This window comes from Lethenteron reissneri, chromosome 15, assembly GCF_015708825.2.
Source record: "Lethenteron reissneri isolate LAM-NWPU_2019-01 chromosome 15, ASM1570882v1, whole genome shotgun sequence".
Classification (NCBI taxonomy): domain Eukaryota; kingdom Metazoa; phylum Chordata; class Hyperoartia; order Petromyzontiformes; family Petromyzontidae; genus Lethenteron; species Lethenteron reissneri.
Genome location: NC_083793.1, coordinates 9734783 through 9752756, shown reverse-complemented (window position 1 = coordinate 9752756; position 17974 = coordinate 9734783). Strand labels below are relative to the sequence as shown.

General features: G+C 45.9%; 1 protein-coding gene across 1 annotated transcript in view; it reads right to left on the bottom strand.

Annotated features, from left to right (window-relative positions):
• LOC133342678 (5-aminolevulinate synthase, non-specific, mitochondrial-like) overlaps positions 1 to 17974 on the bottom strand; it is a 24697-nt gene extending 6723 nt beyond the window's left edge. The window contains 11 exon segments of the mRNA XM_061551998.1: positions 176 to 338; positions 1129 to 1397; positions 4003 to 4015; positions 4017 to 4168; positions 5345 to 5524; positions 7610 to 7794; positions 10478 to 10700; positions 11089 to 11253; positions 12617 to 12742; positions 14200 to 14402; positions 17640 to 17974. Of these exon segments, the coding sequence (XP_061407982.1) occupies positions 176 to 338; positions 1129 to 1397; positions 4003 to 4015; positions 4017 to 4168; positions 5345 to 5524; positions 7610 to 7794; positions 10478 to 10700; positions 11089 to 11253; positions 12617 to 12742; positions 14200 to 14402; positions 17640 to 17713 (1753 nt within the window). The 5' untranslated portion in view covers positions 17714 to 17974.

Here is a 17974-nt window from a genome sequence, read left to right as displayed (position 1 = left end):
GAGCCACGCATGAGGCCAGAAAATTCGAAATCGGGGCCAATATTCAGATTTTCAAAAAAGCTTCAGGACACAGGGCCAGCATTTATGAAACTTGGACGACCGATTGGCGAGACGTTATGAAGAGGCCCAACAGAACCGCACGCGGGGGTGAGAGGCGACGCAGCGGCGCTCTTACCAACGAAGAACTGCATCATGCGCGGTGTGTGGTGGGGCGTGACCGCGATGCGTAGCATCTCCTCGCCACGAGGCACCGTCGGGTAGTTGATGGCCTGCACGTAGATGTTGTGTTGGGCCATCAGCTCGTTGCTGATCTCTGTGTTCTTAGCAGCGTTGGCGACCTGCAGGGAGCGGCAGGAGGCAGTGGTTTAATGTGGAAAAACCCGTTTAGCCTTCAACTCTCCCATGTGTTTTTGCCCGTGAAGCGGTCCAACCCCGAAAACACATCGGACAGCTATGCTGCACAACTGCGAAACGCTGCATAGACGTTGAGGCTTTTGTTACAATGCCTTGTGCACATGGAAGGAGACTGAATCTGCACCGGCAGTGTGTCCTCGAAATATCGGACTGATTCAGGCGTGGGATGCACTGGTAACTCAGGATTTATAACAAAACCCCCGTTATTTCCAAGAAGGACCAAATTTATCCCATGTATAGCTTGTGATGTTATTCAGTTTGATTTCAAAGTGTAAAGAAATTCTAAAACACACAATCGAATTCTACAGTTGTTACAAATTTTATATGGTAGCAGTTACAGACCTCAAGAGTTCAGCGCCCATATTAAATTTGGTTCTGCACCTCATTTGGCTAATTCCCATCTCTTCAAATTAAAAAATATTGGTTTTCACTGCCATATTACGAACGATTTTCTCAGTGGCTGAGACAGTAGAAAGCCCTGCTGCCCCCTCCTGTGTGGATCAGAGGTAACGTGAAGGGATGTCACAAGCTACCTCCGTGATACCCACCTCTGTGAGCAATTCTCCAACAAATATTTGCACTGCTCTAAGAATTCCGAATGGATATACTTAGTCTCACGAGAGACCATATCGATCGCACTCTCTAAATCAAATCTGGAAAAAAATATTTATTTTACATTTACAAAAAAAGCCCATCCCGGCAGCATGGCCTCACCAGCACAGGAATGATGTGGCTGGGGCAGTGGATAACGGGCAGCCCGGCGTCCATGAGCAGCTGGCGCATGTACTTGACGTTGCGCTGGTGTGTACGGCGCAGCGCCTGCCCCTCGGCACTGCGTAGCACGCGCACGCTCTCCAACGCGCCGGCCAGCACCATCGGGGGCAGCGCCGTAGTGAAGATGAAGCCGGCGGCGTAGGAGCGCACGGTGTCGATGAGCGACGCCGTGCTTGCCACGTAGCCGCCCACGCAGCCGAAGGCCTTGCCTGCCGGGGCAGAACGAAACATGCATGGGCACACGGAACGCACGTACGTCACATTGGGTCTAGATTGAAAATTAATTTATCAAGAACTGCTTTTCGTGTTAAATTTGTCGTCCTTTCTCCCGCACATGCGATTAGCACGGTTGGCTACGTACAGTGTGAAACAGGTGCAACATACATACATAGACGCAGCCGGAAAATAAATGGACAGATGGGAGCAGTGGCAGCATAATTCACGCTGAAGTGTAAAATGCAGAGACATCGTAAATAAAAAGGTTGTGGTACTTGCGGCTTTGGTGATGGAGATAATAGAGAAAAATATATCGAATGCATTTATATATTTATTTATGTGTTACCAAAATGTATAGTTTTCCACTACAGGAGAAAACACTAAAGTAAACCAGGAATAACATATTAAGTTAATATGGATAGATGACACAAAGTTAAGTTTAAGACTGCTGGCACATATAACCATGTAACGTTTCTGACACATATGTACGGATTGCCTGCAACCACATATCACGCTGGGAAAATCTGGGTGCAGCTCCGAATGTGGAGTGACAGGGCAGGGCAGCTTGGGCAAGCAAGTCACGGCACTGACAGACACCACTGGCCCACACCCCGACATAAGTGGAGCAGAACTCGGATTACCTTGTTGACAACGTAAACAGCTGCTATTAGTCTCCCTAGACGACGGTGATGGCACCACGACTTTTATGCCAGACTAGGTGCACTTTAAGGCCAGATGAAGTGTCAGGAGTCTCAGTGGCAGGTGGTCATGGGACAGACACAATGCACTTTTGCATTGTGTATCTTTAAAGACTTTAGATGGCATCACTGGTTTTAGAAAGTTTTTTTTGAAGTTGTATAAAGTCATAATCTGTCCCACATCTGTCTTCAAGGGAGAAAGCATTTGGTTTCATTTATTAACGGTAAATTGCTTTCAAATCTACTGCACTCATCGTGCATCGTATAAGACGATGCATGATTTTTGTGTTTGGTTTGTCAACCTTTCCTCTCACCTCCGATTATCACGGTTGGCCATGTACAATGCGAAAGAAGTTCAACATATTACATATATACAAAACGAACTCATTGTATATATCAAAATCAAAGAGTGAATTTGTTATTCAGACTTCCTCCCAACAGGAAACTATTGCTATTTTGTTAACAGGTATTAAGGAGCTGGAAACCCAAGGCGTCGGCACACACTGGAAGACAGTGTAGCGCACTTGACACAAAGCATCGGTCCACAGAGAGTTCTCACTCTATGCTTAAATTATCCGATGGCTTCGTTAAATCATCACGAGGTAATTAAACAAGAAAGCCCTCTGACAAAAATGGGCTTAAACTTTAAGTCTCATGGAAGATCTCAGGGGTGCCTCTTTTAATGATCGTAATACATTCATCCTTCTCATTAATGGGTACTGCAGTGTTACACTTGGGGGGGGGGGGGGGGGGGGGGGCTTCAACGATTTGATTCGTTTACTTGAGAAGTGCTGCCGTAGGCACGTTAAAAGCTGTTAAAAGTGCAAGCCAAAAAAGAATCTAAAAAATCGCATGGGGGAGAGATAATAATACTACAAGCAAATAAAATAAATAAATAAAGAGCCTGTGCGTGCGAATGCATACGCCCTTTCCAACGAGGAGAAAGTTTATGCTGCAACGTGTGGGACGTGCAAAAGCAGGGAGGTGGAATGCCGCCTCCTGCACGTCCGACACGTACACACATTCACGGTCACGTGCCCAATATAGGGAGGGTGTCCAGCAGCGAGCACACAACGGGGAGGGGTCGCTTAGAGGTCGCGGGAAGGAAACGGCCAAAGGACCCCCAGCAGCTCGCATCACAGAACCCAACGGAAGAATTCAGCAATGTCCTGGTGACCTTGGATGGAGCAGTTTTATCGTGGTTAGCCCAGTTACCTTGGGTTCAATTCTCAGGCACGGCCAACATAAAACGATCCGAATCAGTCCTGGGCTTCCCCTAGTTTGACTCGGCATTAAATGAGTACCTACTGTGATGTGCAATCATCAAAGGAGTGGTGGTTACACCATATCCTTGTGTGCGAAGCCAGTCTTAATAGATGCTCGCTAACATCACTTTCCACAACAGTCTACGTAGGTTATAGGTGGACACTTTTTTCGTGCAGGAGGTAATTAAAGGTGTTTGCGGAAGGAGAGGTAATATTGATTGTGATTGAGGCGAAGGTTGTAATGATTGTGGTGGTTCTATCTGCGGTGGTGGTGGTGGCGGTGACGGAGGAAATAAAGTCGTATATAGAAACGCATGTTGAAACTTGAGCTTCAATGGAGTATCGCTATTTGGAGTGGCAATTCAAATCCAGAAACAATTATTATTTTTGCCAGTGCGTTCAATGCAGAATCTGCAACGAATAGAAAGTTAACGCGATGTGATTACATGAAACAATGCAGCATTACACACACAGCAGTGGTGGTTGTGTTGGGGGTGGCATAGCTGGGATGGTGGCGACTGTTTTAATTTTGGGTTTGCGGCAGACTCGGTGTTTTTGCAGTGGTCTCTTTAACGTTGGCCACATCCTGCACTCCGGGTTATTCGTGGCTGTGGTCGCGACGCCAAGAGCCGTACCCAGGGTGCCAGTAGATGATGTCCATCTTGTGCATGACGTTGTCGCGGTCGCCGATGCCGCCGCCATTGGCGCCGTACAGCCCCACGGCGTGCACTTCGTCCACGAAGGTGATGGCGCCGTACTTGTGAGCAATGTCACACATCTCCTCCAGGGGGCACACGGCACCTGCGGAGAAAATCGCGGGAGAACCGATGAGCCATGTACCAACATTTCAACAACAACCGCCGTTCAACACGAAGCATGCTATTCTTGGTGCACTTCGCGGCCACGTGAAGTGTCCAAGGCCCGCTGGCAGGAGGTCACGGAACAGACCCAGGTGCCATGGGTTGACTGACTGAGATGCACCAACTGTACTCCCCCCACTGTTCCATCTCTCTGCGTTTTAGCCCATATTTTCTTGCCGTGGAATGCGTGGGAGTTATTTTACCAAACATCACCACGCTGGTAAGCGAAGGTTGCGTAATCAAAAAATGGTGAACTGCAACGATTTGGGTTCACGACTCAATTGAAAAGAATGTGCCGTTTTAACAATCTCATTCGCATTGTCTGTCGATTGTTTTGTCTCGTTTGTAAAGTTTTGTCATCTTCATCGATATGTACACATACAGCACGCTTGTAAAGCTACTGTTGGTTGAGGACCTCCCGAAGTCATGTCGCCCGCGAGGGATATGTGGCTATACTTCACAAGGCTGGTCGGTGCGGATTGGTGAATGGATTTTCCTGACGCGCCATCGAACAAAGACGGTCACCGCATTGCTCGCTTCCAGATGCGCTTCTGCGTCTGTCTGGAACACTCTTCTTTACGATATTAGGAAGCCACTGGAGCTATGCACTTTTAAACCTAGATTGAAAACTCCTCTCCTTATAACTGCTTTTTGTGTTTAGTTTGTTGTGCTTCCCCAACACCTCCGATTAGCGCGGTTGGCTAGGTTTGGTGCAAAAGAAGTTAAACATACACAATGCCGACAACACCTGTTTTTGTGCAAAGTGGTAACCCATCCAAGCACATGTCAGGTTTTAGTCCTGCTTAGCCCGCTCGGTCTTCCTGTTATGATTACGCTTGTTCATCCGGGAAAGCCTCACCAAGTATCATGACTCTTTTTTCAGGAGGGTCCTGCCAAGTTTTTTTTTAGTCAGGCATGATAATTCCAATGTATATTATAATCGAGTCTCGTCGGATCAGGGCGCATTCCAGGTAATTTGGCCACAGGCCCTTGTCGTTCAAATTCGCATGACTCAGAGAGGAATCATGAACCGTAGCCGTTTGCGACGAGCCGCGATTCGGAGCCGCGCTCTCGTGAGCGGAGGTGATCGACAGTGAGCGTCGGGCGCGCCGCCTACCGTCCATGGAGTGCACGGTCTCGAAGGCGACGATCTTCGGCGTGGAGGGGTCAGAGCGCTTCAGCACCTCCTCGAGGTGCACCGGGTCGTTGTGGCGGAAGACAAACTTGGGCACGTGGCTGTTGCGAATGCCCATGATCATGGACGCGTGGTTCCCTGCGTCCGAGTAGATCTCGCAGCCTTTCACGTGCGGCAATAAAAAGAGAAAGCACAACAAATAAAAGCGACAATTAAAATTTTTAAGGGTTCAAAAAACCCCCAACCCCACGCTAATACCAACCAAAAAAAGCCCAGACCAATGTCAAAACCGCGCTCGCCATCTTCAAGATAACTCCACTTAGCCCATGGGCTATAGCTCAAATTGGAACAACTTAATGTAACAATACTTTATTTCGGAGTACCGATGTTTTTACATGATTAATAAAAGTTCATTGTTTGAAAACCTACTCCTTTGAACTGGTTATCACGTAATTCATTCTTATTAGACAAATAAAGAAAATAGAACCACTGAAAAGTGAAATATCTGGTCTGGGCTAATGAAACTCATGGACTCTCCCGTGCCAACCTCTCGTCTGCCCTTCCATCTCCCCACTTCATACACTCACCACAAACCTCTCCCCTCTCATTTCACTCTACTCTTCTCTAAAGCACTCCCCGCTCCAATTAACCTTGGCTCTGTGCATGATCACTCGTTTTGCTCTGCTGTCCCATATCTGCAACTCCCCTTGCAATGCGCACCGTCGACTCCCTACCCCTATAGCCCATGTGTTTGAGTTATAGCGAGTGCTCTTTGGCATAACGTCAACACTTCGTGGGGAGGCCTTCATTTACAGAAACTTGTGGATTGACGATCATCCAAAAATAATAATGCGTGAATTTCACTTAATTTACCAAGTGAGCGTCAGTATAATATCAGGATTGCTTTTTTTCTCTCCCATATCTTATTGTGAGTTGCAAAGTGCTTAATAAAGAAGAGAACACAGATCTGTGCTTGAATATTTTATGAGAATTGGCAAACCGTGCTCCCAAAAATCTATCGAGCTGTGCCTGTTGGGCAAACGCTTGTGGTTTGTGTTCGAAAAGGCTTGTGCAAGCAAGTCTGCCAAAAAGTGTGAGAAGGGGTGTTAATTTTACAGCTTTGAACAATATTGTCGCTCGAGGGAAAGCAATTTGTGGTTTTATTTGCCACTCCTCAAATGCGTAGCTGCCGTGCAGTGGGAGGAGTGGATTATTTAAATCACTATTGACTGCCTGCCAGCCAGCTTCACATTATGAAAGCAAATGCTTATTCGCTTGAAGATGTATGATTGTTGTTACCGAGGGGGGAAATGCAGCTATGCTTTTCGGTGTTAAAACACCGAAAGTCAATGATTAGGACCTGCCAGACTTGTTGGTCTAAGGACTATTTGCAAGCACCTACAAAGGCTGACAATTGCTTGAAAGGGGGAAGAGGCTACAATGTGACCCTGGTTTTCATTTCATGCTGGGATGACTTAGAAGAGACCCAGGCAAAGTTAAAATACCGACTGCTCAAGGTGTTGTTAATGGCCAAGGTAGTGAGATCATCATTCAAATCGTTTAACCCCCATGCGACTCAGAAACATAATTTGTATTTATACTGCAGGAGGAATCCAATAAGCTATGAAGCTCCGTTTCACAGATCTCCAGTAGGCGCGGGTCAGAAAGTTACAATAACAAAACAAATAAATAAAGTATACAAGTACATGTTGCAAAAGTTTATCAATTCTTGCCAATTTTTCAACAATAAATGCAAGCTTGAGCACGGCAGCAAAACAACAACAGTCCCAGACCACAGAAAGACAAGGCACGTTAAAATGTAACAATTGACACACGGGTAAAGATCAAAGTTACAAATCACATTTTCCAATGTACTTGTATCCAGCACTAATCTTCTGCGTCAGGATATTTTTTAAAGGAAGATTTACATTAAGGGAGGAAACAAAGTTGTTCCAAAACTTTCCTGCTGCAACGTCAAAGGCTTTGGCGCCCATTCTAATTCTCGACGACTGCCCACCAAACCGCCACCAAGTGGTGGCAAGTGCCATGGGTGCGTCGTGGTGCTAGGCTTGCAGTTGGAGATGACCGCAGCATTGCGCGTCGAAAGTTTGAGAGAAGATCTGCTTGACACGTGGCCAAACTTCGCAGCCCACAATTTCGGGACAGTCTCACATCATTGATCACAGCGATCGCGTGCAATGTACTACGCGTGCCCGTGTGCGCGCACGTGCCGCCGGTTACACTGACCAGGTAGCATCTTGGCGAGGGTGAAGAGGGTGGAGTCGTTGGCAACAAAGCACGAGGTGAAGAGGAGCGCGGCGTCCTTGCCGTGCAGGCTTGCCAGCTCCTTCTCCAACTCGACATGGAAGCGGCTCGTGCCCGAGATGTTACGGGTGCCTCCAGCGCCGGCGCCATGCATCTTCAGCGTTTCCCTGTCGCAGCCATGCGGACGCCACAGACGGTAAGGACAGTTAGATATATACGGAGAGGGATAGAGGCAAAACGACGGTCTAAGATGCTGAAAGGTTGACGGAAAGGCACTGATAGAGGCAGACATCGGGAGAAAACTACAGCCAGATGGACAAAACTATCCAGAGGACAAACAGATAGGCAGATAAATTTATATCAGACAAACGGCACGAATGTTTGTATGTACAACTTCTTTCACGCCATACGTAGCCAACCGTGCTAATCGGAGGTGCGTAATTGCATGACACCACGTGAACCACGCTACAGAAGCACACACAAAGACAGACGCAAGGCTCCTTGCGTCCACGCCCCTGTTGTTAGATATGGTACACAAGCGTTAACCGATCACCACCATGATTTTATAACAAACTACTATACAACACAGGGAAGCGTCATTTCCACCAGCAGCATGGGTTTCGATTTGTCATGCTGCACGCTCGTTCACGGGCACACTGCCACTTCCACTGCAGTGCCATTGCTGCACTTGCACCATGCAGTTCGGGCGTTACAGTTGGCAGAGTTAAACGAGCATCCGATGTGGCTGTGACTTGGCTTTCATATGGGTACAACACAGTGGCGGCATAGCATGGTTGGTAATGGCTGTCTGATGTAAGCAAAGAAATGGGGGCCTCCTGTCCAATTTCCAGGACCTCCGCCATCGTAGCCCGGCGTCTGGACACAATTAGTTCCCGTGAGCCTCAGTGCCGTTGCAGTTGGACTGCCTACACACTCGATGGCTACACAATTGGCACAACTATACATCACGTGAAAAAGATGCGGCTGAAGAAACAAAAATCACTCTAAACTCTGAAGTCTCGAGTATGAATATGACTGACAGTAACAAATATTTCCCTCCGGGGAGAGGTGACAAACGACATGCGGTGATGATCAAGTGCTCGAGTTTGATGCAGTCACTTGTAAAGATTGTTGAATGCACGACAGCTTACGCTCACGCACACGACTCGAGCAATCCCGTGGAGGGGGTGGGGAATGTTGGCAAGACTCTTTGCTGCCTCTGCTCTGCTGCTTCGTCAATCTGGCGTTCAACTTTAATCTTTGATGTATTGCTAGTTTTTATCTTTACTGTTCAGCTTATTTATACCACTACAATTTGTACGTTTTAAATTATGTGGGATACTTTTTGTATTGTTAGTGGCGAAATACTCGTCTTGCGACCTCTGGGTAAAACGAGCTTTATAAGTGTAAATTATTATAATATTATCCCGTCACCAGCAGCTGAATTGGCAAGTGCATCGGCGGCATCAGTTAATCAACAAATGTGGCCCGCGGTAGAGTGTGTTACGTAAATAAATTTATCTAACATTACTCATAAAGGAGATTGGAATGAAGCATTATGAAACAACTGTCCTTTCCCACTTCTGCTAGATGAAGGCCTCCCTGCACCTTGTTTTGTCTTGTGGGTTTGCTTGACCATGTGTCACCAGGATTGGTCAGTGCAGGTTGGTGAGGTGGGGGCCGGGGGTGTCCAGCACTGGTTCAGAAATGTCTCGCTATTGACGTCGGCGGGTTCACAGTTCAGCGCACTAATCACGGCACCACCAATCCCCTTCCTTTAGACTAGTATTCGCCAGAAACAATGCTGTTTAAATGTAAGTATTATTAAAATTAATAAGAATGTTGCATATTATACGGCAACATTTTTTCATTCACGCAAGAACATTTTCGCAAAGTTCCAGCTTGACAATTGACTCAACACAATGCGACAAAAACGCATGTGTAAGAGTGCATCAATGATGTCAAAGAGACATTTTAAAAACTTTTAAAAAGGAGCAAAGAAACGCAACTACGTCTATAGTGTGAACAATGTTAAGTAAAAACGATGGCCAAAAGACACAAGGCTAAAACCCCAATCTCCATCAAGATGTGATCATGCTAAACTTAAATAACACAAATCAATACACGCCAACTTTGACAGTGCCGTGTTAGTTACATAGGCAGGGTTTTGTTAAATTGGTAATAATCCGTCGGGCGCACCAAAATCTTTGCCTTGCAGTAGTTGAATGAAGGGAAAACCCCAACAACTCGATACAGGAAACAATAAAACTGATAATGAAACGAGTGCGTCTGCATCATATCCCGTGTTGGTCAAGCACCAATAGGGAAAGTTGTACAGTCATGTGGCTGTGCACGTGGCCCTTTGCTTGATAAAACCGTAACTTGTTGATTTCCTATAAACTCGTACAGCTCATCGCGTAGTGTATTCTGTGGGAGGCGACACCATTCAATACATCTACGCTGTTAAGTGTGCAATGAATGTGAAGTAATGAGCCATCGTTTGGGTTGAGCGGTGGTGCTGTGGTTCGCGCATGGCACTGCGAACATGGCAGTCTGAGTTTGATTCTCGGCCATGGTCCAAAACTAGTCATAGGCTCCCCATTCCCAAACCTGCATCGACAGAGCTTACACAACAACAATTTCAAGCTTAGTTGAAAAGCATTCAAAAATCAGTGTCATGTGTTTTAAAAAAAAAATCTTCCCCCCCTGTACCGACTATGCTATTGGTGTCACTTCAGGAAACAGAGAATCCAATCGGATTTTTCGTAAAACAGCGACCCAGCGGGTGCGTACGGGCTGGCGACAACGTGAGTGTGTGCGTGTGTGCGGCCAATGGGCGCGCGCTCTCACATGATGCCGCCTACGACGCGGGGGTGGCGGCTCATGCCCAGGTAGTCGTTGCTGCACCACACAGACACCTCCTTGGCCTCGCTCAGCGAATCGGTGAAGTCGTGCGCGTAGGGGAAGCTGTCGGCGCGCCGGTTCACCGTCTTGAACATGCGGTAGGTGTGGTCGCGCAGCTTCACCTCGATCTTGCCCGTGAAGAACTTGTCGTAGTCGAACACCGAGAGGCCTGACGGCGGAGAAACCGACCGGCCAACGATTTAAAATCGAACTCATAGTTTTTTTTTGTAGGAGGTAGGAGCTAAAGCGGATGTTCCATCTCTCACTGCAATTTCAAGCTTGCACGTCTCTCCATGCTTACTAAAATGGCTACAAAAACCAAAGGCTAGCTTCAGTAGCAGAACGTGGTTGGCATGGGCTCCGGTGCAAGACATTATAAATGGAGCCCTGCTCTTTCCAATTTTCCCCTCCGGTCAGTCGGCCCCGGTGCAGCTAAGACTGCCTGCACACTCAACAGCCACGCCAGTGGCTGGCTTATCAAGAACTCCTTGGTTTTAGACATGCATTATACCTTTCCACCACATGTCCCCCATGTGCCCACTCAACGGAACTCTTACCCTTGGGCATGTTGTCAGAGATGCCGTGGGTCATTGGCGTATTGTTGCCGGGGCTCAGGCCGGCACTACGAACGGCCTGCACCAAACCAGGACGTTCTGCCTGGAAGTCTTCACGGCGGATGTTGATCACGGTGGGGTTCACGGGGGTCTTGCCTTCAGCGACTTCTGTACGCACACACGTACATCCATGCACAGACCACAGGGTTAACGGGAGGAACTGCCACCATGTGAAACTCACGTGCATACAAATTATTACATGCCCTCTGTCTGACACCAGCATGAAGCCTCATTCTGTAAATCCACTTCTGGACAAAAGCCTCCCCATGCCATGTCAATCATGGGAGTTGTTTGACCATGCTTTTTCACACTTGTATATGTGCATTTATGAAGGAGGCAAGCCCAGGACACTGATGTTACGAATCAAACTCGGGTCATCTGGTTCATAGTGCAGTACGAAAACATTTTCAGTTGAGATAAAAAGACATGAGCATTCGTGTGCGTGTGAGGTAATAGGGGGAGTAATAAGCTGCCACTGCTAAGAATCTTAATTTGAATCTGGATTTGTGATTAAAACATTGTCACGTGCAGTGATTGTAATGGGAGTGTAATTACTCTCAAAAACGTGGCATATTTATGCTGGTCTTTTACTTAATCTTGTGAGTTTAAGAATTATAAATATAGTTTCGACTACCATTGGTCAAACGTATGAATACCTTAAAGTGCCACATACTCGGGGGCACTTTTTCCCATGCTGGAACTTCAATGTGTATGTGGCACCTGGGCCTGCCCCGTGACCTCCTGCCAGTGGGCGTTCGACACTTAACGTGGCCTCAAGGTGCACATGGCCTGGCACAAGTGTCGTGGTGACGTCACCGCCACTTAGTGGCGAATGGCGGTTGTTGTTGTTGTTGTGCTGGGTAGCCTAGTGGCTTAGGGGTCGGAGCAATGAAACCCAAATTGTAACCCATATTCAAACAGTTTCTCAGCAGTTACCAGCTCATCGAGCCACCCCCGCACCCATGTTGAAGTGCCAGCATGTGGGAAAGTAATGCCCCCTAGTATGTGGGTAGGTGGCGAGATGTTAACTCGCTCGCACTGTATGCAGGAGATCGCGGGTTCGATTCCGACCCCGACACCTGTATATTTAGAGTTTGCATGTCTCTCCCCGTGGTCGCGTGGATTTTTCTCCGGGTCCTCCGGTTTTTCCCTCCACATTTAGAAACGTGCGTTTAGAGTATTTGACTGCTATAAATTTCCACACGATAAGCTACTTTGTTGGACTATAATTTGTGGCCAGGTCACTTCTGAAAAATAGCTACATAGCTCAATGGTCCTTACACCTGGTAAAATAAAAATAGTTACATTTTTTCAAGTTTTACTTCAGAAGTAGTTCTAGCAAATCCGCATCAACGAGCGAAACTCTAATACATGGGGCTTTGCAGTACTCTCCGAGTTCTATAAAGACACTTCGTCTCGTGCCGACTGACCAATCGAAATGAAATGGGAGTGCTCGCGTGTGCACACGTACCCTTGCGCACAGCCTGCATCTCAGCAACGTCTTCCTGCACAACATAGCTGGCGTGCTTCACCACACCGTCTGGGCCACGGCTCACCTCGCCCGCCAAGAAAGGGCACTTGGATGACGTCGCCAGCTCTGGTTTTTCACACACCAATGACGACGGGAGATGTTAGCAAAACCGCAGGCAAACGAAGGCTAACGCTGCAATCTGAGCTGTACAATATATTTTTTAAAAATCAAGAAGCAACACAAATAAACGGTAAAGTAAACGAATTCTATTTCTCGATGTGTAACTGTGAATGTACATTCATGAACCATTACATGCCAACCCACAAGGCAATTCCTATAACCACATGCACACAAACACATCCACATGCCCATAAACATTTGAATACATTTCTTTTATACTTTTCCAGTGCACCTTGTATATATCGCCAATTAATGCTCTATATCTTGAATTAATGTTCACTTGGTGCCGATTTGACATGATAAAAGCATGGTCTATGACGTTGCAGAATTAATCTGTTTTTCCAAATGATGGCTAATTTGTGACAAAAAACGACTTGTGCAAAATTATCTTTGGTGAAATGGGGTTAGAATAAACAGACGCTCTCCAGACAAACTTGTTGATTTTGTAAATTGCTGTTTTTTTTTAGAGCGAACAGCATGACGAGCTCATTGAGTAGAAGTCCCCTTGCTTTACAATAACACAAAGGGAAACAAATGGAGGATAAGTTTCAAAGTGAACACTTGACCATGCGCTGAACCAAACGATTCAGCAGAGCGGTAAATACAATAAAAACCCATATAATTTCTGCGTAGTAAGATCAGCTAGGTGAATGCCTCTTAAGTACCTCATGGTCAATACGAAAACAGAAAGCGCTCAGAGGGAAAAACGTTCACTGGACTTCGTGTAATTTCGAAATGTTCCGTTACTCCGTGTCATTGGGAAGAGATGGCCACGCCGTCACGAGGCGTGAAACGTACGGTCGAGCGACAACATCCTCCGAGTGGTTCATCTAAAAAAAACTGCAAAAATCCCCCAAAAGACAGCATCTGACTTCTCACGCATTACTTTACCCATTTCCTCTTCTAATGACGATATGGAAATTTTACAAACAAATAATATTGCGACAGATGATAACAAAATCTTGTATGCATCATCACCCTACATGTTGTGTAATGCGTGTGTAAATTAACTTAGCATTTTGTCCACAGTAGCCACTCCATAAAACATGGTAGAAGGACACGCAGAAAAAGGGGAGAAAGGTTGAGAACGTAGAAATAAATCTTAGAATAGTGGTGGGGAAAATGTGCAGTGGCTTGGACAGATGGGGTATTATAGGTGGGAGTAACAAAATATAATCTGTTGAAAAGCCTCACTTTTGAAAGCGTGCTTTTGATTCGAATGCACGAGTTAGGGATATAGCCCTTTGAAAAACAAAAACTTTCACCTTTCTTGGTGTATTTACCAATGACTTTTTGAATAATCCACCTCTCACATAGTGCATTAGCTGGCGTTTCCATCGAGTCTGACATTAATTGGTTGCTTAGCCGCCTACCACCACCAACTACTCCCTCCCACCCCTCACCTTCGTTGCCGGGATGCTTGCCTTGAGCACTGGGCACGCTGGCAGAGGTGGACAGCGTGCGCACGGGGCCCAGACCCTCCATCATGACAGGGCAGCGCTCTGCGTAGGTCAGCAGGGACATGCCGGCGCGCTGCAAGAATGCCTGCGGCACCCTCGCCAGGAACGGGCAGCGTCGCATCATGGTGGCCATCCTCACTGTGGATCTGCCGGCATAACAAACGAGACACGCGTGCACACGGTTGAGCTCAGAGCCGCCACAACAAATGATGACTTCTTCTTTTCCAATGTACAAGAGACACACCGAGAACGTTCCAAGCCAGTCTGGTGCAGGTCAGAAGACGCCCCCCGATTGTTTTCCACTGCAGAACCTGCACCATAATGCTTACGCCACGCGTTCAGGTGTAATGACGCAACATGTGATGAAAACTATTAACCCTGCCCTGTTTGGTCCCGAGTCAGATTCGGATGTCTTGTAGGTGACAGTTTCACACTTTGGTTCATGGCTTGGCTCTGCAATTAGCTAGTGGACCAACATCCGCACCGTGAGGGCTCCACCCTAAAGCATATCTGATGTGCCAGTGGAAAAGTGGTAATTAAAATGCACGCACACCAAGGGTGAGCTCAGGGCTCCCACAACAAAACACACACACAAAGATATAGATCTGAAGTTAGGATGATTAGTCGATTAGGCTTCAATAACTAAACCATTTTATTCAACTACTTGTTATGCTTAAATACCCAGGCCCCTTAAAAAATCTACCCAGACATCTTGCCTCCCGAAGTCAGGGCAACCCCCCAAAATCCACGCTTGTCAGCGAGCATCTATGATGACTGGCACACAATGCAGTGGACTGTACCGCATTGAGCGACCTTTGTTGCCCCAGTGCTGATGTTTACGCACAACACTCGGTACTAATTTAAGGTCAACTCAACCTCGTGGAGGCCAAAGACTGGATCAAATATTACTCGTTAAAAATTGTTGGCCGTGGCCAGGAATCAAAATTGAGATTGCAAGGTTTGTAGGACAGTGCACCAACCAGTACACTCACATCGAGTCACAAAAAAGACAAAGATCCCCCGTATAACCTTGACAAACTTTTGGGAAAAGCGCTGTTCGTGAGCACCAATGAAGATTGACATGGCACACAAGGGGGTGGGTGGCAAGCATGATGCCTGGCGCCTTGGTCTCCTTAGTCGTGATGTTTACACATCGCACCAGGTACTCATTTGAGGCTTAGTTACACGCTTAGTTATACACACACACACACGGAGACTCACAGGCCAACATTATTTTCCTAATCAAATTGTTGGATGAATCTCTTGTCTTTTCTCAGCAAACATGTCATGATACATCTTCAATAATGACACTTCAGTGCATGTATTTTTCACGACAGCAGTTAGTGAATCCACACGATGACTTGGGCGCTGTGCAGATGGTTTTCAAAATGTGATGCCAAAACACTCAGTCGCGAATAAAGTTCGGTGCAGCCACGATCCAAGCAATGTGGTATCGCGCTCCCCAAAATACTGGCAACAACCCAACAGCCTAAGAATGAGTGTTCACATGTAAACAACTCCAAGAAATCCCATAACCACAAATCAAAGAATTATCTGCCTCAAGCCACGTAGGGATTGATACTAACAAAATCTTTTTTCTTAAGTTATGCAACATCTAACTGCTGCATAAACCGCAGCAACATTACCCTGGCTTAGGTGACAAAAGTCTTGGCCAGGTGCTGCCAATTCATGGAAAATATAAAAATGAAAGCCTTAATGCTGCTGAATTCTAGTGTCTAACAATATACTCAAATGTATAACAAGTTAATTTGTATCTATAGTTCTTCATTTTGAAATGTGTCATTTTCCTTTATAGGCAAATAATGTATGTAGTTCACTGACGACATTTTTTTCTTTTACTCGCAATACTTACGTTAAATTGTGTGCGTTGGTATAGATTATTTACGTATTTCTATAAATTATATTTGCGCGACAATGGATAAAAGAAATAATAAAAAAATTTAAAGGATACGAACCAGATAACGAATATCAGAACAAAGAAACAATTAGAAAAAAACGCTCCACAATCGTGAATAAGTGGCCTTAAAATGAAAATTCGATAATTGGCAACATTTTGGCAAAGGCTCTTCTTCATGGCATGTAAATAATAAAAAATTATCGTGAATCGGAAAATATGACGTTGAATTTGGAAAACAATATTTTCAAATGTTTAAAATATCGATTGACCGTTGTCAATGCAATACAATTTGACGTCATGAGTCAGATTATTCAAATTTTAGTTAATATTCAATCCATGTTACAGTCACCATGAACTCACTTATTGTCCATATATATTTTTAAAATACAGTCCACTAAATGTATTTAACAATTTTACTTTCTGAAAACATCCTTAACATTGAGAAAAGAAAAAAAAGTTTTACACAAAAATACCACCAATGTAACTCTACAATAAAATAAAATCCAATTATGGCAATAATGATCAGCACATTTCATTGTATTGTCAACAACTTAAATTCAAAGTGAAAACGCACAGAAGAGGTACTTGCATGGCTCTCAACGGTGACATGGTGACATCTTGCGTGGATCCTACTCCTATTTCAACACCTGTCTCAACAGCAGAGCTCCTGATATATGACAATGTGATGAACCCTTACATTATATGGAGGCTGCGTCTTGGCTTGCAGGGGGAGGCGTGTGAAGGTGTGAATGCGTATATTTACACACGGGGGGGGGCATGGTTGTGGGTTTGGGTGGAAAATATTGTTGATGTGGATAAGCGTGTGTCAAGGTGTGGATCTGTGTGTGTGCAGGTATGGTTAGGTATATGTGTGTATGTATGTGGGCAGGCATGGTGCTGACCACCCACTTCTTCATTTACATGTGCCAGCCTTAATAGGTGCTTGCTAACACCACCTATTGCAGCAGCCTGTTAAAGGGTACATAGGGGATCTTTGTCTCTGTGCATGTTGAAGGGTCTCTGTGTGTGGCTGGGTGTTCATGAACTCTTGGAAGTGCTTGCACAAAGGATAGTAACATCTCATCCTGTGTTCTTTGGAATCAACCCTGATGGTAGGGTATGTGAATGCACGGGTTGACATTCAATCGTCGATTAAAGGTGTGTGTGTGTATGTGTGTATATGTGTTTGCGCATGAATGCGCGTGCCCATGTGCAAAGGCGAGTATATCTGGCCGAGAATGTGTGCCGAGTGGGTTGTTTGCGTCGACTGATGGGCACGCAGGTTTGGGTTCAAGTGCAAAGGTGTGTGTGTAGGCATGGCTGTCCGTCTAGGTGGATGATTGTAAGCGTATGCACCAGTAAATGTGTACATTCGAGTGTGTGTTGTGTGCATGCAGGGCCAGTGGTTATTGGCGCGTGTGTGTGTGCATGTGTACACGAACCAACAGGAAGCATCCGCCCTTACCTGGAAGTGGTACGAAACAGATTCCATTTGATCGGATCCAATAGGAACGTGCATCGCGACAGAGCAGACAGCATTTTTGAAGGGTGTGGGAGATTTGTTTTTTTAAACTATAAATTAGATATATACCTATTTAGTTCCATTCGAAAAAAATAAAAAAATAAAAAATTCTATACAATATGTAATGTCGAAGTGTGAAAGCAGAGTGTGGTGGGGGTGCTTGCGATGGGACAGCAAAGGCTCATTCAGCTCAGAGGACTGTGCAGTCGGGAAAAAGCCACGCGCCACGGGGATGAGCACGCCTGCTTCTGACAGGGCGTCCTCAAAGAAGAAAGCAG